We start from the raw sequence: 20,168 nt of genomic DNA, 5'->3' as shown, positions 1-20,168 counted from the left end.
CAGTTACTGTTAGAATCAACTTCAAAGTATTATTAATTGTCTTTAAATCACTCAATGGTCTAGGACCTAAATACATTTCAGATATGCTTATTGAATATAAACCAAACAGACTTCTCAGCTCATTAGGATCAAGTCAGTTAGAGATAACAAGGGTTCACTCAAAACAGGATGAGTCAGCGTTTAGCCATTATGCCACCAGTAGCTGGAATCTGCTTCCAGAAGACATCAGATGTTCACCAACAGCTACTTTTAAATCCAGATTAAAAACACACTTGTTTAGCTGTGCATTTACAACCTGAGCACTGTGCTGGTTTACATCAACTGCACTTCTATTTCTAATTTATTTTTCTTTTGTTCTTATTCTTTTTATATATACACTCACATTTTTAATCAATTTTATTGCTGTTTTATTGTTTCTTAAAATCTAAAGTTGTATTTGTGATCTTAAATCATTTGCATTTTAAAGATACGTCTTATTTCTCTTTGTCAATCATTTTATGTAAAGCACTTTGAATTGCTTTTGTGTATGAAATGTAAATAAACTTGCTTTGCCTATAAGCGTTTTACCTAGTGTCTGCTGCGGCCACCTAAATTTGTTAATACTCTACATGATTGCTATAGAACAGGGCTGTACGTTGTCATAATATCAACATTATAGCACTGTTATTTTTTTTCCAAGCTACTTGTCTGGTCGGGCAAAGTAAAATTCTCGCTCACATACAAAACATTAACTTGTCCCAGACAAGCGGACAAGCATTAATGTCGAGCCTTGGTTAATATATATTTTAGTACTAATGTGCTGTGTGACAACTTGTGTCTTTGCCAGGTCTTAGAGAGTGTGTCGCTCATATGTCAGAACGTCTACACATAATCAACACATGTTTTTATCAGCAAAGCATATCGGCGTAATATTTCATATTGGGCTGATGCCGATATTTAATTCATAAGCCAATATCGTGCATCCCTAGTACCAAGTTTTGTATGTTTGGGTTCATGTATGTGTGATCTAGAAAGATTTTTTTTCCAGTCTAGGGGGTGCTACAGAGCCCCCTGCCATGCCTGTGTGCTGGTCCTATGGCCGATGATGCTGACGTTTGTGCCAATTTTCAGCAAGTTTTTGAACAAGTTATGGCCCCAAAAATCTCCTGAACGATTGAAAGAAATTATATAAATAATAATTAGATAATAAAACAATAGGGCTCCGCACTTACATTGTAAGGCCTCTAGTGGCTTGGGCCCTAAATAGTATTTTTAATAAATAATTTGTTATTTTATTAATTAAAGCTATGTGTTTGATGTTTTATAAAAACATTTTTAGGCCATTGAAATACCTCAATGGACATTTAGATGAGAGCAGATTCTTTGTTCTTCATCTGGATTTTCTTCGATATATTCACAACAGGTAACGTCTTTATGCTTACACTTAGAAATTTGTCTAATAAGAACGAATAAAGATACTTAAAACACTGTGTACTGTTTATCCGCATGAGAGCGGGATTTCTCTTATTGCCACGTTTTATATGTCCAATATAAAGATTCGTGCTATCAAAACAAACACAGAGCAAACACTGGGCAATTTATAGACCAACCAATGGAACATTTGCTAGGTTCTTGGCTCTGCACACATGTGATATTGTAAGTGAATATATATACTGTATATATATATATATACAGTATATATATATTTCTGTTATTTTAGTGTCTAATAAGAGTACTTTAAATTCTCTTTCCTTCACCTTAGGTGAATGCTATGGATATATTACAGAGGATCTTTTACTTTTACTTTGAAAAGTTGAAAACTCGTGTCACTTTCTACATTAACCATGACTATGGTTTGGAGATAAAGACCTGTAAGAAACTACACAACGCTGGACTCTACCAAAGACAGGAAAATTCAAGCACATAAATTTCTCTCCATTCTATTGACAGTCTTGGGTGTGCCTGACACTGTTGCTTTGGTACAACGTTCTTTTTCCTTAACAAAAAAACAAAACCCCACTAACACACTCTATCTCAAAAGGTGTTGTTCTGGCTTTGTAAAAACTATAACACTTACAGTATTGTATTATGGCTTCCTATTGACAAATCGCTATTGTTTCCTTTATCTTCTCTGTAAGTCGCTTTGGATAAAAGCTTCTGCTTCATTCCTAAATGTTAGGTCGGTTTCACATTTAGGTCGCTTTCACACTTGAAGTTTAGTTCGGAACGGGGCGCGGTTCGCATGAAAAATGTGAAAGCTGTCAAGCGAACCCAGGTGCGCACCTGGCTACCGAACCCGAGACTACCTGAAGGAGGTGGTCTGAGTTCGGTTGCTCTCGAACTGTGGTGGGGTTCGCTTGAATATGAGGCCTCTTTCACATCTAGTTCGATTGCCTGGACCGAACCCTAGTTCCATTTCTCCCCCCTCCCCCGCTGGTCTGTGTTCACATTGTAATTTTTTGCATACGAACCGCGGCGCGCTTGCGTTATCAAGCGGCGGCCACGTACTCATGTTGCTGGGTTACCGCTATGAAGGCGACAAGGTGCCAAAATGGATGTAGCTGCTCGCATCACTTTTGTTGTTCTTTTTTTGAACCTTTGGATTTGCTTGCAAAGAAAAGATACAGAAACACATTTGCATTTGTCTGCCGCAAAAGTATTACGATTGTTCCGAAGAGAGAGGGCTTTCCGCTGGAGATTGTTTTGGTGGAGGCAAGCAGAAATATTCGCTCTGCTTACAGTGCGTCTCGCCGGTCGTCAAGGTAAGTGAGCATATATACACACATATGGAAGGCCATTAAGGCCAAAACGTGTGAAACGTGTGGTACATGTTGTTCATGGCCTAATATCCTCTGTGTTGCAACAGTGCATTCATTTAATTGAATTTTAACTGGTTAAACAGAGGTGGACGAAGTACACAACTTCCTTACTTGAGTGAAAGTACAGATACTACTGGTCAAATATTACTCCACTACAAGTAAAAGTTGTAAAGACAGATTCTTACTTGAGTAAAAGTACAGAAGTACATGCTTTTAAAAGTACTCAAGTATTAAAAGTAAATTTCCTTTATGTCAGTTGTGCATTGTTTTATTGTCGTATACCGTATGCCTCTGAAGCAACCTACTGAATACACCGAGTAGCTCACAGNAAGAATACATTACTGGTGTGCATCTTGAGACAAAACAATGGCGCTAACATATTTTAAGATATTTCTGGGCAAGTTATATTCAGTTATGACAGGTCAAACATTCATTTTAATCTGGGACTAGCCTTAAGCATGGTCTGTGACACCGGGCCTATGTCACTCTTGATGTGCTCATGTTTTCCTGTCTTTGGTAGAGTCTAATGACTCCAGATTCATGTAGTTTCTTCCAAGTCTTGATCTCCAAGCCATAGTCATGGTTAATATAGAAAATGACACTGGTCTTTTTGAACTTTTCGAAGTAATAGTTGGAGTACTTATGGTGATCTTCTGTAATGAATCCATAGGCATCAACCTAATGTTGGAGGTTAAGAGAAGAGCCTTTTTATGAAATAATCATAAAGTATGATATATGAAATCACGTTGAATCTACCACTGTAAAATAATACATTTTACTTACAATGTCACATGTATGCAGAGCCAAGAACAAAGCAAAGGCTCCGTTTGTTGGCCTGTACAATGCCCAGGTATTGTCTTGCAGTTGCTTGGATGGCATCAATCTTTACATCAGACATATAAAAACATTTCACTGGACTGATTTAAAATAGTGTTTTAAAAAAGTGTTTTGAAATTAACTTTGGCTATTTTCTGAATTAAAAGTATAGTTCACTCAAAAGTAAAAATGTTAATTTATTCATGTATACATTTATTCTGTTTATGGCTCAAGATATTTTGATTGCTTTTGTGCAGTGGAAGTCAAATGTATTCAATGTTGTTTGGTTACAACATTCTTCATAATATCTTCTTTTGTGTTACGCAGAAGAAGTAAGTCATACAAGTTTGGAATGACAAGAGGCTGAGTAAATGAAATAATTTAATATTTTTTGTGAACTATCCTGTTACCTAGTGGTGTAAATGGTAAAAAGTACAGAATAGTAGTATTAACATTTTTGTAAATTACCTGTTGCGAATGTATCGAAGAAAATCTGGATGAAGAACATAAAATCTGCTCTCATTGAAATGACCATTGAAGAAACTCAGTGGTCTAGGAAAGAAAAGGTCAATACAGTTTTTTAAATGTGTAAAATTGTATATATATTTTTAGTATGTGGTTAAAAAAACTGGTAAACTTTTAAAACAATTACAATTTTGTGTTGTGCCACTCCTAAAAGCTTATTTTGAATAATCATGTTAGCATTTGACTTTTGTTGTACTTCATTTACATGTTATAAGTATCTGCTATGCAATACTGTACCTCACACCCTTAAAGTCCCCTGAGGCCTCTTTTCCCTGTAGTAGGCCTTGGAGCCACTGGAAGTCCCTCAGGCCCTCAGGGATCATGACATATTTGATGCCCTGTTGAATAACAGAGAGACAGAGCAGGTTACTTTGTGTTAGAAAAAAACACTTTTAAAGTGATTTCACCAGGGACATTTAAGCATGGGTGCCATTAGAACATTAAAAAGTTCACATGACTGGATTTTTTTTTATGTAGAGATGCACAATACTTCACATTTTCATGAATATCTCAATACAGTACAGTGGGGAAAATAATTATTTGATACCCTGCTGATTTTATAAGTTTGCTCACTTACAAATGAAGCATCTATAATTTTTAAGGTATTAAAAATTTGCACATATCTATTTTTTGCCTATAAGTGATTGATCTTACATATAACATATTTGCTACTGCATGATCCAAATCATTAATATGAGACTGGGTGATTATAATTGACAGAATTTCTTTATTTTTAGAGTGAACTATAAAATATACTGACCTCATTTTGTGGAATAAAGTCATATCCAAACTGACGAAATCCCAGAAGGGTGGAATACAATGAATAAGCTGTATGCACAAAGACTGAGGTCTTATTTCCAACATCCTCCTCATAACCTTTTGTAAGTGCCCCATTCATTCTGCATGAGAACAAACAATATTTGAGTACAGCTGTCATTAACTGTAAACATCCCATTGTGGCATCCTGTATCATGATATAATATTAAACAACCTAATTTAATCACAACCTGTGAAGAGATGATATACTACAGATAAGCACAACTACAAACAAATACTTAGCATTAACTTATTGACTATAGCTAGCAATGATTTAAACATTTCTTCTTACCGAAACACATAATCATGGGAGTCGATTTCTTTGCCCATTTTTGAGTTATTGAGAATGCCACCAGAGCCCACGACAGCACAGCGGACACAGCCATCCTTTGCACTTTCAGGCACAGGCAGTAATATTGAAGACTTCGGTTTTGGTATTAAATCAACTGCTGGTTTTATCTCTTCAATCGGGGGAAGAATATGCACATAAAGCAAAACACATAAAAAATATTATATTTATATGTTATCCTCTAAACATACAGCGTCAAGCCGATTATCTCTGGATGCTATTACTTTGACGAAATAAATAAAAGTAGATATCACTATTGCACCCCTTCACTTAAACATCATGCAGGAAATTATATTTGTCTGTATTCATTTATTTGTATTTTATTTGTGTGACATATTCTATAGGCTATATAACTTAAATAAAACATTAAAATTTGTAGCTATACATAAAATGTATATATTTCATATTTAATATACATTGTATTTATACAGTATGTACAGTACATATCTATTCATATTTTATATATACAGTTTAATATACATTTTAAATCATGTTTTAAAATCGAATATATAAAGGGACTTTTTTCTGCTTCATTATCAGAAAAGCCAGTGTTGATCTTTGATCACCAGTATGTGTCAAAGTAATATTTACCTACTCTACACACCTTTCTCAAACATATTCTACAGGACATTTTACTTGCATGCAGAATTTCACATACCATGAGTAAACAGACACTAAGAAAATATCTGTAATTTGCCTTTGGCAATTACCGTCATACTTGTACTCCATGAAGCCAAAGGGATTGTTGAAGTGTGCTAATCTATTCCATTCTGTTATGTTGAGTTGACCTCTGTACAGCCATAGTTGAATGTTGGGAAAAAAAGCTTCCTTGATCTTGAGGTCCTCTGTGTTTCGTAGCGACTTTGAACAGGTCTGGAAGAGTCGGATTTAAAAAGGGAAACATAAACGGCACTGTGATGTCAGAATAAAACTGGTAAACAACTTACAGGTTTTCTTGCATCATGGTCTTGTGAATAAACATCTTCAAAATCCCACACAGGTAATTTTGTGAAATTCTTCTTGTAAAGGATTTGGATAGGTGTTGTGTTGTCTTCATGTTCAACAAACAGGTTTTCAGCTTTGTAGAGACTTGTAGCTCCAGATGATAAACTCAAAGTGGAAGTGATGATTGTTTTCATTATTAGTACTCGATCATCTGTATGCTTGTTTTTTTTCCCGAAAAATCCAGATTTAACAATTTGTCCTTCAATTCTTTAAAAACAAAACAAAAAATATGTATATCAAGTAAAATGCAAACAATTTAAATAGCAAATAAACAAAACAACAGTAATACCTGTCATTTACATTTAGTCATTTAGCAGACGCTTTTATCCAAAGCGACGTACAAAGTATAGGGAAAAACAGAAGCAATTTGTGCAACAAAAGGTCTTATGTTATTAGAATATAGAAAAAATAGCTGTTAATTACTTAAATCATTTTTACATAATGTCTATATGATAAAGTGTAAATAATATTTTCTCTATATTTTTTAAACTTACCTGTTCCATTGTTCAGAGAGATTTGTCCAAAGTACAAGATAAAGCAGCACACAACATGTCAAAATGAGACTAGTACAACCCAAAGCTTTCTGCATATTTCATTACTAACTTTCTTACATACTAGTTAGATATGTGTCTGCACTGTGGGAAAGACTTGATTTACAAAAGTATTTTCCAAGTGAATACCAGTAAAAACTCATTACGTCATTTTGGTTATTTCTGGATTCTGAGAGGTGTGGACTAGATGTCACACTTGATAGTCACGAAACCTTTCTTTGGGTGGAGTTAAGTTTTAAAGTCTTTACGTTACGTACGAAGCGGGCAAATGGTAAAAGTAAATATACTATATCATATATGTTATAAAAGACATATTTATAATTATATTTTTTTAATATTAAATGTTAAAATATTTCAATACAGTTTATTAAAGTTTTAGCAGAGGTGGACAGTAACGAAGTAAATTTCCTGAGTACTGTACTTAGTACACTTTTTGAGTATCTGTACTTTACTTGAGTATTATTTTTTCTGAGTACTTGTATTAACTTCACTACATTTGAAAGACAAATATCATACTTTTTACTCCACTACATTTATAAAAAGGTCCAAAAGTAGAAAATGGTTTCTATGCAGCGGGGTTTCCTGTGTGCGCAATTTATCTGGCTTGCGATCTGCCAGGACCTTTTACTGTTGCCAAGTATTTCAGTTTTTCTAAGATCGCGGTTTTCCGGCAAGCTTTGAATGGCCATTTGGCAGATTTTTTTAACGCAAATCTGGCAACTCTGGGATCTTCCCCGCTAAACTAATGTAAACGTAGGCGCTGCTACACCGTTGATAGCGCTCTAAAAAGGCAAATAGAACAATAAAAGACGAAAAAGGCACATGTTAAAGTGTGGTGTAATCATCTGTGGGTTACGATCAGTCAAAGATCGTAGAAACATTGTCATGAAAATGATCGGCATAACGGCTAAACGGTAAATAAGCATCACATACACCTTGAGCTACGACGTGCGTGTTAACTTCTGATCTGCTGCTATATCATTTAAAGCGATTTGGAAAATGAATGATGTTTTTACTGAAGTAACTATAGTTGAAGTATTCCTGTTGAAATAAAAACAATAGAACCCTGCCCAAAATACAACATAAAATGTAATGGATTTAATGGTTATAATGGGAATTGTACTATGGATACTTGTTGTCTACTTGTATGTGATGGATTCTATTGGTGGGATGGTAAATCCTATTGGAATAAAACCCAAAACACACTACAAAGAGGAATTTAATTTAAAAATCTCATTCTAATTAAAAATCTTTTTTTTTTCAGCAGGGATGGTATTTGCAGTAAAACCACAGTATCCACAAATTTACCATTTTCTATATATAGGAACCATACTCCAATTAATAATCTTTAGTAAAACCACAGCAACTAAAAATACCATAGTTTCATTATACTAGCTATAGTTTATGTTTGTAGTTAAATTATGGTAATACAAATGGTAATAAATCCAACAAACACATGGCTTCTACACTTTACTATTTACAAGAACCTTACTACTTACTGGTAAATTGCTGCTAAAACTGGTAAAGGGAATATACAAAATAAAAGAACACTGCTCATAAATACATATAGGCCTAGGGGGCTAATGAGGATAATTAGGCTAAATGATCATACAGGATTATATCTAAACTAAACATACATGTGCTAAACATATAAAGCTCTTAAAGGAGTTGCTCACTGCAAAATTTGCCCCCATTGACTTTCCATAGTAGGAATAAAAATATATGGAAAGTCAATGGGGGCAAATTTTGAAGTGAACTACTCCTTTAATACACTGATAGACAATAAAACAATGCACAACTGACATAAAGGAAATTTACTTTTAATACTTGAGTACTTTTAAAAGCACGTACTTCTGTACTTTTACTCAAGTAAGAATCTGTCTTTACAACTTTTACTTGTAGTGGAGTAATATTTGACCAGTAGTATCTGTACTTTCACTCAAGTAAGGAAGTTGTGTACTTCGTCCACCTCTGACACACACACACACACACACACACACACAAGCACACGCACGAAAAGCATGCGTTTTACGTCATCAATGGCGGTTCACTTCCGCGATTTGGTACGATTGCGTTCATATCAGCAGCGAAGCGTACTGGAGTTCACATGAACCGCACCCCAGACCTCCCTTTTTAAGCACTCAGGTAGGCTACAGTTCGCGGGTGCGCACCCGGGTTCAGAAGACAGTGTTCACATCAACCAAACGAACCGAACTATGACGTTAATCGAACCCGGGTGCGCACCAAAATTGCTAATGTGAAACCGCCCTGAAAGCAAAACGGACCCGGGTACGCACTTGATGAGGAAGTAAAGTGACCTGCGCATGCGTTTAAACCAATTACGATGTATTTCCTTCAATAAAACACATGTAAGATGTGATAGTGTTGATGATTTACCTTGGATTCGAGCGAGAGTGCAGGCTGTATCGTATTTCAGCGTTGCGGGTGGAATCAGATCGGCAGGTCAATGGTAATCCACTGTTTCCTCAAAATAGTCAGCCGTCTGCATGCAACGCGCAGTAAACCCAAATGTAATTTGCTCTGTTGCGCATAATAGCACCAAATTAATAAAAACACAATATATTCCATGTTCTGTCATGCGCAGTGCACATTTTTCATGACGTAAGACGAACGCAAACGCACCAGGGTTCGACAGAATCAAGTTGAGTCTGAAACCAAACCAACGCTGTGGGGGGAACCAAGGAACAATCGCACTCAAGTTCAGACCACAGCAAACGAGCCCAACGCCCTAAGTGGACTCGGGAACAGTTCGCGGTTGCGCACCTGGGTTCGGAAGACAGCGTTCAAATCACCCAAACGAACCGAACTCTGACGTTAATCGAACCCGGGTGAGCACCAAAAGTGCTAATGTGAAACCGCCCTAAATGTACAGAAGAAACGTATCTTGCTTGCTAATGGAACAGATGGACAAATTTTGTTGGGCAAAAAAAACTATTCAGTGAAACAGAATTCAACATGTGAAATGCTGTTTGTACCATCACACTGTGATACTCAAATTTGTTGTTTTTTACTTAATCTTTTAACTATTTTATAAGAAGAAAATGTGATTATTGATAAAGTCAGTGTGTTGAATATATAAAAGAACTTTAGATTTTGTTAAAAGAGTAAATATTTAGTGATTTTTAAGGTCCTACTATGGTTTATGGAGTGTCCAAAAACAAGTTTACTTACATAAGTGTAAAAACACGTTTATTTTCTAATAATAGGCTGTTTGTATTACCTTACTTCTTGACTTCTTGAAGAACAATTTATATGTATAGATAAAATATAATACAGATATAATGGACGTCAGTGTAAAATTGAATTATGCAAACTTGTACTCAAGACTACAAGGAAAGTGTCTGTGTATAAAAGACTTTAAAACTTAACTCCACCCAAAGAAAGGTTTCGTGACTATCAAGTGTGACATCTAGTCCACACCTCTCAGAATCCAGAAATAACCAAAATGACGTAATGAGTTTTTACTGGAATTCACTTGGAAAATACTTTTGTAAATCAAGTCTTTCTCACAGTGCAGACACATATCTAACTAGTATGTAAGAAAGTTAGTAATGAAATATGCAGAAAGCTTTGGGTTGTACTAGTCTCATTTTGACATGTTGTGTGCTGCTTTATCTTGTACTTTGGACAAATCTCTCTGAACAATGGAACAGGTAAGTTTAAAAAATATAGAGAAAATATTATTTACACTTTATCATATAGACATTATGTAAAAATGATTTAAGTAATTAACAGCTATTTTTTCTATATTCTAATAACATAAGACCTTTTGTTGCACAAATTGCTTCTGTTTTTCCCTATACTTTGTACGTCGCTTTGGATAAAAGCGTCTGCTAAATGACTAAATGTAAATGACAGGTATTACTGTTGTTTTGTTTATTTGCTATTTAAATTGTTTGCATTTTACTTGATATACATATTTTTTGTTTTGTTTTTAAAGAATTGAAGGACAAATTGTTAAATCTGGATTTTTCGGGAAAAAAAACAAGCATACAGATGATCGAGTACTAATAATGAAAACAATCATCACTTCCACTTTGAGTTTATCATCTGGAGCTACAAGTCTCTACAAAGCTGAAAACCTGTTTGTTGAACATGAAGACAACACAACACCTATCCAAATCCTTTACAAGAAGAATTTCACAAAATTACCTGTGTGGGATTTTGAAGATGTTTATTCACAAGACCATGATGCAAGAAAACCTGTAAGTTGTTTACCAGTTTTATTCTGACATCACAGTGCCGTTTATGTTTCCCTTTTTAAATCCGACTCTTCCAGACCTGTTCAAAGTCGCTACGAAACACAGAGGACCTCAAGATCAAGGAAGCTTTTTTTCCCAACATTCAACTATGGCTGTACAGAGGTCAACTCAACATAACAGAATGGAATAGATTAGCACACTTCAACAATCCCTTTGGCTTCATGGAGTACAAGTATGACGGTAATTGCCAAAGGCAAATTACAGATATTTTCTTAGTGTCTGTTTACTCATGGTATGTGAAATTCTGCATGCAAGTAAAATGTCCTGTAGAATATGTTTGAGAAAGGTGTGTAGAGTAGGTAAATATTACTTTGACACATACTGGTGATCAAAGATCAACACTGGCTTTTCTGATAATGAAGCAGAAAAAAGTCCCTTTATATATTCGATTTTAAAACATGATTTAAAATGTATATTAAACTGTATATATAAAATATGAATAGATATGTACTGTACATACTGTATAAATACAATGTATATTAAATATGAAATATATACATTTTATGTATAGCTACAAATTTTAATGTTTTATTTAAGTTATATAGCCTATAGAATATGTCACACAAATAAAATACAAATAAATGAATACAGACAAATATAATTTCCTGCATGATGTTTAAGTGAAGGGGTGCAATAGTGATATCTACTTTTATTTATTTCGTCAAAGTAATAGCATCCAGAGATAATCGGCTTGACGCTGTATGTTTAGAGGATAACATATAAATATAATATTTTTTATGTGTTTTGCTTTATGTGCATATTCTTCCCCCGATTGAAGAGATAAAACCAGCAGTTGATTTAATACCAAAACCGAAGTCTTCAATATTACTGCCTGTGCCTGAAAGTGCAAAGGATGGCTGTGTCCGCTGTGCTGTCGTGGGCTCTGGTGGCATTCTCAATAACTCAAAAATGGGCAAAGAAATCGACTCCCATGATTATGTGTTTCGGTAAGAAGAAATGTTTAAATCATTGCTAGCTATAGTCAATAAGTTAATGCTAAGTATTTGTTTGTAGTTGTGCTTATCTGTAGTATATCATCTCTTCACAGGTTGTGATTAAATTAGGTTGTTTAATATTATATCATGATACAGGATGCCACAATGGGATGTTTACAGTTAATGACAGCTGTACTCAAATATTGTTTGTTCTCATGCAGAATGAATGGGGCACTTACAAAAGGTTATGAGGAGGATGTTGGAAATAAGACCTCAGTCTTTGTGCATACAGCTTATTCATTGTATTCCACCCTTCTGGGATTTCGTCAGTTTGGATATGACAGTATTCCACAAAATGAGGTCAGTATATTTTATAGTTCACTCTAAAAATAAAGAAATTCTGTCAATTATAATCACCCAGTCTCATATTAATGATTTGGATCATGCAGTAGCAAATATGTTATATGTAAGATCAATCACTTATAGGCAAAAAATAGATATGTGCAAATTTTTAATACCTTAAAAATTATAGATGCTTCATTTGTAAGTGAGCAAACTTATAAAATCAGCAGGGTATCAAATAATTATTTTCCCCACTGTACTGTATTGAGATATTCATGAAAATGTGAAGTATTGTGCATCTCTACATAAAAAAAAATCCAGTCATGTGAACTTTTTAATGTTCTAATGGCACCCATGCTTAAATGTCCCTGGTGAAATCACTTTAAAAGTGTTTTTTTCTAACACAAAGTAACCTGCTCTGTCTCTCTGTTATTCAACAGGGCATCAAATATGTCATGATCCCTGAGGGCCTGAGGGACTTCCAGTGGCTCCAGGGCCTTCTACAGGGAAAAGAGGCCTCAGGGGACTTTAAGGGTGTGAGGTACAGTATTGCATAGCAGATACTTATAACATGTAAATGAAGTACAACAAAAGTCAAATGCTAACATGATTATTCAAAATAAGCTTTTAGGAGTGGCACAACACAAAATTGTAATTGTTTTAAAAGTTTACCAGTTTTTTTAACCACATACTAAAAATATATATACAATTTTACACATTTAAAAAACTGTATTGACCTTTTCTTTCCTAGACCACTGAGTTTCTTCAATGGTCATTTCAATGAGAGCAGATTTTATGTTCTTCATCCAGATTTTCTTCGATACATTCGCAACAGGTAATTTACAAAAATGTTAATACTACTATTCTGTACTTTTTACCATTTACACCACTAGGTAACAGGATAGTTCACAAAAAATATTAAATTATTTCATTTACTCAGCCTCTTGTCATTCCAAACTTGTATGACTTACTTCTTCTGCGTAACACAAAAGAAGATATTATGAAGAATGTTGTAACCAAACAACATTGAATACATTTGACTTCCACTGCACAAAAGCAATCAAAATATCTTGAGCCATAAACAGAATAAATGTATACATGAATAAATTAACATTTTTACTTTTGAGTGAACTATACTTTTAATTCAGAAAATAGCCAAAGTTAATTTCAAAACACTTTTTTAAAACACTATTTTAAATCAGTCCAGTGAAATGTTTTTATATGTCTGATGTAAAGATTGATGCCATCCAAGCAACTGCAAGACAATACCTGGGCATTGTACAGGCCAACAAACGGAGCCTTTGCTTTGTTCTTGGCTCTGCATACATGTGACATTGTAAGTAAAATGTATTATTTTACAGTGGTAGATTCAACGTGATTTCATATATCATACTTTATGATTATTTCATAAAAAGGCTCTTCTCTTAACCTCCAACATTAGGTTGATGCCTATGGATTCATTACAGAAGATCACCATAAGTACTCCAACTATTACTTCGAAAAGTTCAAAAAGACCAGTGTCATTTTCTATATTAACCATGACTATGGCTTGGAGATCAAGACTTGGAAGAAACTACATGAATCTGGAGTCATTAGACTCTACCAAAGACAGGAAAACATGAGCACATCAAGAGTGACATAGGCCCGGTGTCACAGACCATGCTTAAGGCTAGTCCCAGATTAAAATGAATGTTTGACCTGTCATAACTGAATATAACTTGCCCAGAAATATCTTAAAATATGTTAGCGCCATTGTTTTGTCTCAAGATGCACACCAGTAATGTATTCTTTTAAGGCATTTTTGTAAAAGCAACATAAATATCTTAATTCAACTAAGGCATAGTCCTGGCTTAAGCTAAGCGGTGTCCGTGTCTGGGCCATAGTCTCACTGTTTTTTTGACAATCTTTGTGTTGTTCAAAGTGTGATTTAGCATGACATTTTTGTGTTAGTTATCGACATTTTGAAAGCCACAGCTCTGTTACACTCGTTTTACACTATTCTTCAATACATGTCCAATATAATACAAAATGTCATGCTGCATATCTAAGCAGGTTGTACTTCTCTTTATATCTGTCACTTCTAGATGTTTTACGACATAGGCTAATAAAGAGGCAAAGGGGAAGCTCATATGCAGTATTGCTTATAGACCATTTCGCTGAATGTAAACTGGTACAGAAGCACTTCTGGGTTTAGTTTTTTTTTATTGAATATTATTATTTTTTATCTTACAGATATAATTAAATAAATAAATAAATAAATATTTGTTTAACATTTTGATTCTGCAATAAATGTTCTGTTGGTTGTATTTTTCTTTTTGTTTTTCTTTAAGTCCTTCTGGATCAACATTGTTTACGTCTTCCAAAGTGGTCTTTAGCTTAACAGATATATGTATGCTATGAATATATGCATAACCAAGGGTTCAATTCCCAGGGAGGAATAAACAGCATTGAATGCACTGTATGTTGTAGTCTGCTGTATGCAGGCCTAAATGTGAATGATTTATGAAACTGGATAGGTTTGTAAAATGTTTTTTCACACGATGTCTGGTCTGGAGCAGCTCTTTATCCATAGCAGATCAACATGCAGTGATCAAATATTTGAACATGAGTATTTAAACATGCAGCAAATTATACAGTAAGGACATAGATTTAGGAAAAATGTTTGTGAACCAGTTTTGCTCGTTGGTAGAGACTTATCAAATAACATTACATTATATTAACTAGACTGTGCTATGGACTGTAAACATCAATGCTCTTACATAACAGCATATCTATACCGTGTAAAACGCCTTTAAGAATCATAATCATGTTATATTCCGTGTCAGAAAATCTTATATGTATTTATACCAGTGTGAACAGCGCACAAATTTGTCATTTCTGGTTCGTTTTACATTTTTGAGTCTGGAGCCGCAACCTAATCGTGCTGAAGACGAACAGGTGCGCGCGGGTGTCACGTGATGTTCACGGAGGATGTTGGTAGCGAGGATTTTTCTGGCTATATCGGTTTCAACTTTGATTCTTCTGTTTCTTTTTGTTACATTTTACGACGACAAATGCATTTTAAAGACAAACACGCGGTAAAATACCTAACATTAAACCTGGAAACTTAGTCTGTGTAAATCAGTTTTTATTCAAGCACGCTAGGGGCGTCGCTAGACCCTTTTTACTGGCGCACGTGCCCCAGTATACATTTCAAGTTTAAGTTTTAACAATTTACTTTATTTGTCAGTGTAATCATTTACATTAGCGTCAAAAACGGATCTATATGCAACATAGTAACCTAATTCACTCTTGTAAAAGCGACGCAGTCGCGCACTTTAACCGGTCCGAAAACACAAACTCGTGCCGTATTTTCGCGCAGAAATCTATGTCCGTGCGCGTCTGTGTGTTTCCTTCTTGCAAAAACTGCATCAGGCGCGCAAGGGTGACGACACGCGACTGGTGTAGGCTATGAAAACATGACGAAACTAAAGTAAGTTTCTAAATAATATCAATCATCTTAGTTTGACTCGATCATTAACAGCCCCTGAAGATGGACATCAGAATTGGTTTGTGCAAAGCAGGGAAATGGAAGCAGAAAGGAGATGATGAGTTTGAGGCAGGTAAGACTTGATAAACACACTACTGTAACATTCCCAGCCAGTCAGGTCTCAGACATTAGAGGAAAATGTTTCAGGAAAACCTTTGTCAAAGTCTGTAAAATTGCATTGTTGCTTAGAAAAGCGTTTGTGTTCTGTACTTGCAGAAATTAATATTTAATTCATTGGCTCTAGTTTAGGACAAGTTGGCAGTAACTATGGGTGAGATAACCAAAAAATGAATCAACTTTGTTGAAAATATCGTTTTCTTTAAGATAAAATATGCTCTTTATATTAGTTGGAGCCATAAAATGACTGGTTTCTTGAAATACTATAATTGAAAATTCTCGAAAAGATGTAATTATTGATTGTTGTCATTGTGCAGATGTGCAAGAAAAAAATCTTTCTTGCTTTCATTATTTCCATGCAGTTTATGTTAAGTATGTTGAAGACTTAATATTCATATTTTAATATTTTTAAATGCATAATGTTTACCTTCCCCAGTATTGTTGCACTGTAGGAATAGTGGTTTAAGCAAGGGAAGTTTGTACAGTATAGTGCATTGTGTTGCATTCTTCTTGCACACAGAAGGTTTTTAAGAAAAAAAAGTGATAGAAAAAGTAATGGGGGCCTGTGCCCCAGTAGAGCTTTGGGTCTAGCAACGCCTCTGCGCTAGTCGATTAGCAAATTAAAACACAAAACAGTAGGCTAAAGCAGTCTGTTGGATTATTTGAAATTAATCCAAATGTTTCGTCAATGCTAAGAGAAAGGTGTAATAGGTCTAGTACGATAACTGTGCTTTCCCGTCTCTTCAGACAGTATTTCTTGTTTTCGGTCGAGAAAAGCAACGGCACAAGTTTAGTGCAGAGAGCTGTGCAAGTTTACCCAACGGAGAATCCTGTTACGAGGGATGCTGCGATTGCAACAGGAAATGTGACAAAAAATTCAGTCAATCTCGAGATGCAATCCACTCTTGTACCAGCTATGGACAAGCACAATTTTACCTCTCTGCCACAATGGGAATTTGATGATCTGTATCGATTGGATCCACAGTTTAATCAGAGTGTAAGTGCACATTGACCTGTATTTAATGTATTTTGGGCTGTCCAGTGGGGGTCAGTATGTGCACAAAGGGTTTTAAACGGGTGGTTTCACTCACTTGGATATGTGAATCATTGCACCATTAGCTTTTTACATTAAGCCATTGCAAAATTCCTGTTTTGGGTATTGTTCCAATAGGATTTAATGGTGTTCTATTGGTTTCCATCTGCCAGATAACAAAAGAAAGCTTCACATAGCCTACCAGTAGACGCAATTGTAGTTTCATTAAAACATTACAATTCCCATTATAACTATTAAATCTATTCCAATGTGTTTAGAGCAAGGTTCTAATGTTTTTTTAAGGCAGTTTTTTTTGTTTTTATATACTGTATAACTAACCTTTTTTAATGACATTTTCCAATGTGTTTTAGGTATGCACAACCTCCTTGCGGAATTCCACAGATCCCTTATTTAGCAAGACGTTTATCCCAAACCTTCAGCTGTTTTTACAAAGTGATCACCTTAATGTTAGTGAGTGGAACAGGCTTTATCACTTTAACAATCCCTTTGGCTATATGGGAGTCAATTACACAGGTTTGTATGATCAGCAAAATATACCAAGACAGTGAAGTTAATTGATTTAATGTTAAGTCAATTTTGAGAATAGCCAATTTAACATTGAGGCAACATTAAGTCAATTTTCCTTGCTGTCTGGTAGGTGAATGTGTGACATATATGTCAAACTGTGGCACCAAAATTATGATGTAGGCTATATTTTCCCTTTTATAGCCATAAAAGCAGCTGTTGATACCATCCCAAAACTTAGTTCTACCCAAATATTGCAAGTAGCCACAGACGCAGAAGATGGCTGTATTCGCTGTGCTGTTGTTGGGACATCAGGCATTCTCAATGGCTCCGGACTGGGAACAGAGATTGACTCTAATCATTATGTGTTCAGGTCCAATTCTTAAGTCACATTTTACAGAAGGAATATTTTGATAATATTTTTATTTTTATATAAGGTCATTTAAGTTTCTTTTTTTTGTTAGGATGAATGCTGCTATTATAGCAGGGCATGAGGAGGATGTTGGAAAAAGGACTTCAGTTTATGTGCACACAGCACATTCCTTAATCAGCTCCTTAATATTACACAAAAAGAGAGGTTTCACACAGATTCCTACTGACAAGGTGTGCCACATGGTGATAAACACACAATCGCATTATTAGGTTTGCTTCACCATAGAGCAATTCCTTCTGTAAAGGAATTATTTTTAATTTTTTTACTGATAGCTCTAAGGATTTATGAAAATTAAGATGAATTTAAATCTACTAGTATTAGTAAGTGTCTTGCTATAATGACCAATACGGTCATTTTTTCTCATGCTTGCAAGTTCGGAATTTAAGGTGGTGTTTCTTTTTTTCTTATCTTTTTCGTATTAGGACATTAAATATGTTTTAATCCCAGAGGGTCCAAGAGACTACAACTTTCTGGAGTCCCTCATGAAGGACAGAAGTATACCATCAGGAGAATATCGTAAACGAACGCAAGTCATTCAGAGATTATTAACATTGTGTTATCATAAACTGAAATGAAAGTGATTAATTTTGTTGTTGATGGTTGCACATATCAAGTACAGAACACAAGTTCCATGCCCAAGTAAAAAAAATCACACAATAAAACATGACGCTACATGAAAGTTCCATTCATCTACAGTATACTGTTGTGGTTCATTTTTTTCTGATTTCTGATAATGTACTTGTAATACTATTAATCTTTTACAAACAATCTAACTGAATATGAATATAGTATGCTAAGAACTGGTGGCTGTTGACTGCAACAACATTAAGAAAAAATGTAAAAATTGTGTCATGAAGCTATTTGGCTTCATTTCAAATACAGCTGGTTAGAAAGATATTAAAAAGATCGCATAGCTGTCCAAATGCAACACTGGAAATGACTCCCTGTGCATATGTGCAAAGCTTTGGCTCTTTAATGTATACCTACCTACGAGCAATATGTAAGCTTCTTGCATTCAATGCAATTTAAAAAATACCTGTTGTATGATTTTATTAGGCCAAGGAATTACTACAGCGGGCATTTCAATGAAAGTTCCTACTATGTCCTACATCCAGACTTCCTCAGATATGTGCGGAACCGGTATGGGTGAACATTACATGCATGCAGCAGACACTACAGTATGATTTAATGCCACTAGTAGGCATGAGGTTACTTTATTTTGGATTAGTTAAATTTGATGTGTACTGCTGTTTTACCTTAGGTTTCTTAAGGCAAAACGATTACGAACTAAAAGATGGTGGGTGGTCAGACCCACTAATGGAGCCTTTACTCTTCTGCTGGCTATGCACATGTGTGACATTGTAAGTGTTTGTTTTTGCATGGGATGGAAGACCGTCCATTACTCACCAAGTCATACATTTTCTCATTGAATTTATTCACTTTCATTTCTCTTATTTAGGTGAGAGTCTATGGTTTTAGCACAGCTGACCATTGGAAATATCCAAACTACTACTATGACACCAAACACACTAAAATGGTGTTTTTTGAAAATCACGATTATCGCTTGGAGATGCAAACCTGGAGGAAACTTCATGATGACAAACATATCTGGTTGTATCTGAGAAATTCTGATAGCTAGGTGGGAATGGGAATTTCCTTGAAGCACTTAAACAAGTCTAAATAAATGTTATTCCACAATGAGATAAAGGGTTGGGAAAATCTGTATTGTTGTGACTTGTTGCACATCATTAAATAAATAAATAAACCAAGAATATCAGTTGGTCACGTCTGCGATTTTCTAACATCCTGTCATCCAAATCAAGAGGGGCGTGGACCCCCAGTCTATGATCTCTATAAAACAGGTAAACACCACTATTGTGATAGGCTATTACACCGTTTTGTCACTAGATGTCACACTTACATTCAGAAAACCTATAAGTTGATTTCACATTAGGGGTTCTGTTAGTAATAAGGCCAGTCACTATGATATAACCATTGAAAAATATTTTACGTTGTGTGGGCTACCACTTGTTAATTTTTGAGTAAATTATTTAATAAAACTTATTAAAAATGCGTTATACTATAATATCAAAAAATCCCCGAATGCATAG

The 20,168-nt window shown here is 35.0% G+C and overlaps 4 protein-coding genes across 10 annotated transcripts in view; 2 read left to right on the top strand and 2 right to left on the bottom strand.

Annotated features, from left to right (window-relative positions):
- The window catches only part of gip (gastric inhibitory polypeptide), a 39,745-nt gene extending 28,495 nt beyond the window's left edge, over window positions 1–11,250 (bottom strand). For both annotated transcript variants that reach the window (XM_057358956.1, XM_057358955.1), the window contains exon 1: window positions 11,034–11,250. The gene's annotated coding sequence lies outside the window, so the exon portion shown is untranslated. The remainder of the gene's footprint in view (window positions 1–11,033) is intronic.
- Window positions 3,136–7,072, bottom strand: LOC130569357 (alpha-N-acetylgalactosaminide alpha-2,6-sialyltransferase 1-like). Its single transcript, XM_057358950.1, has 9 exons — window positions 6,804–7,072; window positions 6,252–6,516; window positions 6,015–6,177; window positions 5,248–5,416; window positions 4,900–5,038; window positions 4,377–4,477; window positions 4,083–4,166; window positions 3,582–3,681; window positions 3,136–3,476 (listed from the first exon to the last, which is right to left on the bottom strand). Exons 1-9 carry the CDS (start codon window positions 6,896–6,898, stop codon window positions 3,276–3,278), a joined length of 1,317 nt encoding a protein of 438 aa, XP_057214933.1. The 5' UTR covers window positions 6,899–7,072; the 3' UTR covers window positions 3,136–3,275.
- st6galnac1.1 (ST6 (alpha-N-acetyl-neuraminyl-2,3-beta-galactosyl-1,3)-N-acetylgalactosaminide alpha-2,6-sialyltransferase 1, tandem duplicate 1) lies at window positions 8,924–14,726 on the top strand. Of its 2 annotated transcripts, XM_057358951.1 has the most exons (10): window positions 9,022–9,330; window positions 9,466–10,534; window positions 10,822–11,086; window positions 11,161–11,323; window positions 11,922–12,090; window positions 12,300–12,438; window positions 12,861–12,961; window positions 13,172–13,255; window positions 13,657–13,756; window positions 13,862–14,726. In XM_057358951.1, exons 2-10 carry the CDS (start codon window positions 10,440–10,442, stop codon window positions 14,060–14,062), a joined length of 1,317 nt encoding a protein of 438 aa, XP_057214934.1. In that variant the 5' UTR covers window positions 9,022–9,330; window positions 9,466–10,439; the 3' UTR covers window positions 14,063–14,726. The 2 variants fall into 2 exon arrangements, with proteins under 2 accessions (XP_057214935.1, XP_057214934.1); XM_057358952.1 differs by lacking the exons at window positions 9,022–9,330; window positions 9,466–10,534 and adding an exon at window positions 8,924–9,005.
- Window positions 14,727–15,338: 612 nt separating this feature from the next.
- On the top strand, window positions 15,339–19,821 carry st6galnac1.2 (ST6 (alpha-N-acetyl-neuraminyl-2,3-beta-galactosyl-1,3)-N-acetylgalactosaminide alpha-2,6-sialyltransferase 1, tandem duplicate 2). 5 transcript variants are annotated; one of them, XM_057358933.1, is made up of 9 exons: window positions 15,339–15,497; window positions 16,814–17,063; window positions 17,471–17,633; window positions 17,829–17,997; window positions 18,089–18,227; window positions 18,480–18,583; window positions 19,114–19,197; window positions 19,319–19,418; window positions 19,517–19,821. In XM_057358933.1, the coding sequence occupies exons 1-9, from the start codon at window positions 15,391–15,393 to the stop codon at window positions 19,694–19,696; spliced, it is 1,296 nt and encodes a 431-aa protein (XP_057214916.1). In that variant the 5' UTR covers window positions 15,339–15,390; the 3' UTR covers window positions 19,697–19,821. The 5 variants fall into 5 exon arrangements, with proteins under 5 accessions (XP_057214916.1, XP_057214917.1, XP_057214919.1 ...); XM_057358934.1 differs by having other exon boundaries at window positions 15,389–15,497; window positions 16,818–17,063; XM_057358936.1 differs by lacking the exon at window positions 15,339–15,497 and adding an exon at window positions 15,527–15,892.
- Window positions 19,822–20,168: the final 347 nt, after the last annotated feature.

Source organism: Triplophysa rosa, linkage group LG18, assembly GCF_024868665.1.
Source record: "Triplophysa rosa linkage group LG18, Trosa_1v2, whole genome shotgun sequence".
Lineage (NCBI taxonomy): Eukaryota > Metazoa > Chordata > Actinopteri > Cypriniformes > Nemacheilidae > Triplophysa > Triplophysa rosa.
This window is presented reverse-complemented; position numbering and strand designations above follow the sequence as displayed.

Excerpts from the sequence above, each read along its gene's own strand:
- st6galnac1.1 (XM_057358951.1), top strand. The coding sequence starts at position 10,440 with ATGCAGAAAGCTTTGGGTTGTACTAGTCTCATTTTGACATGTTGTGTG. Across the intron at positions 11,087-11,160 it reads ACCATGATGCAAGAAAACCT|ACCTGTTCAAAGTCGCTACG; the intron begins GTAAGTTGTTTA and ends CGACTCTTCCAG. Across the intron at positions 12,439-12,860 it reads ACAGTATTCCACAAAATGAG|GGCATCAAATATGTCATGAT; the intron begins GTCAGTATATTT and ends GTTATTCAACAG.
- LOC130569357 (XM_057358950.1), bottom strand. The coding sequence starts at position 6,898 with ATGCAGAAAGCTTTGGGTTGTACTAGTCTCATTTTGACATGTTGTGTG. Across the intron at positions 5,039-5,247 it reads TCCCATGATTATGTGTTTCG|AATGAATGGGGCACTTACAA; the intron begins GTAAGAAGAAAT and ends GTTCTCATGCAG. Across the intron at positions 4,167-4,376 it reads GGGGACTTTAAGGGTGTGAG|ACCACTGAGTTTCTTCAATG; the intron begins GTACAGTATTGC and ends TTTCTTTCCTAG.
- st6galnac1.2 (XM_057358933.1), top strand. The coding sequence starts at position 15,391 with ATGTTGGTAGCGAGGATTTTTCTGGCTATATCGGTTTCAACTTTGATT. Across the intron at positions 17,634-17,828 it reads TATGGGAGTCAATTACACAG|CCATAAAAGCAGCTGTTGAT; the intron begins GTTTGTATGATC and ends TCCCTTTTATAG. Across the intron at positions 17,998-18,088 it reads TCTAATCATTATGTGTTCAG|GATGAATGCTGCTATTATAG; the intron begins GTCCAATTCTTA and ends TTTTTTTGTTAG.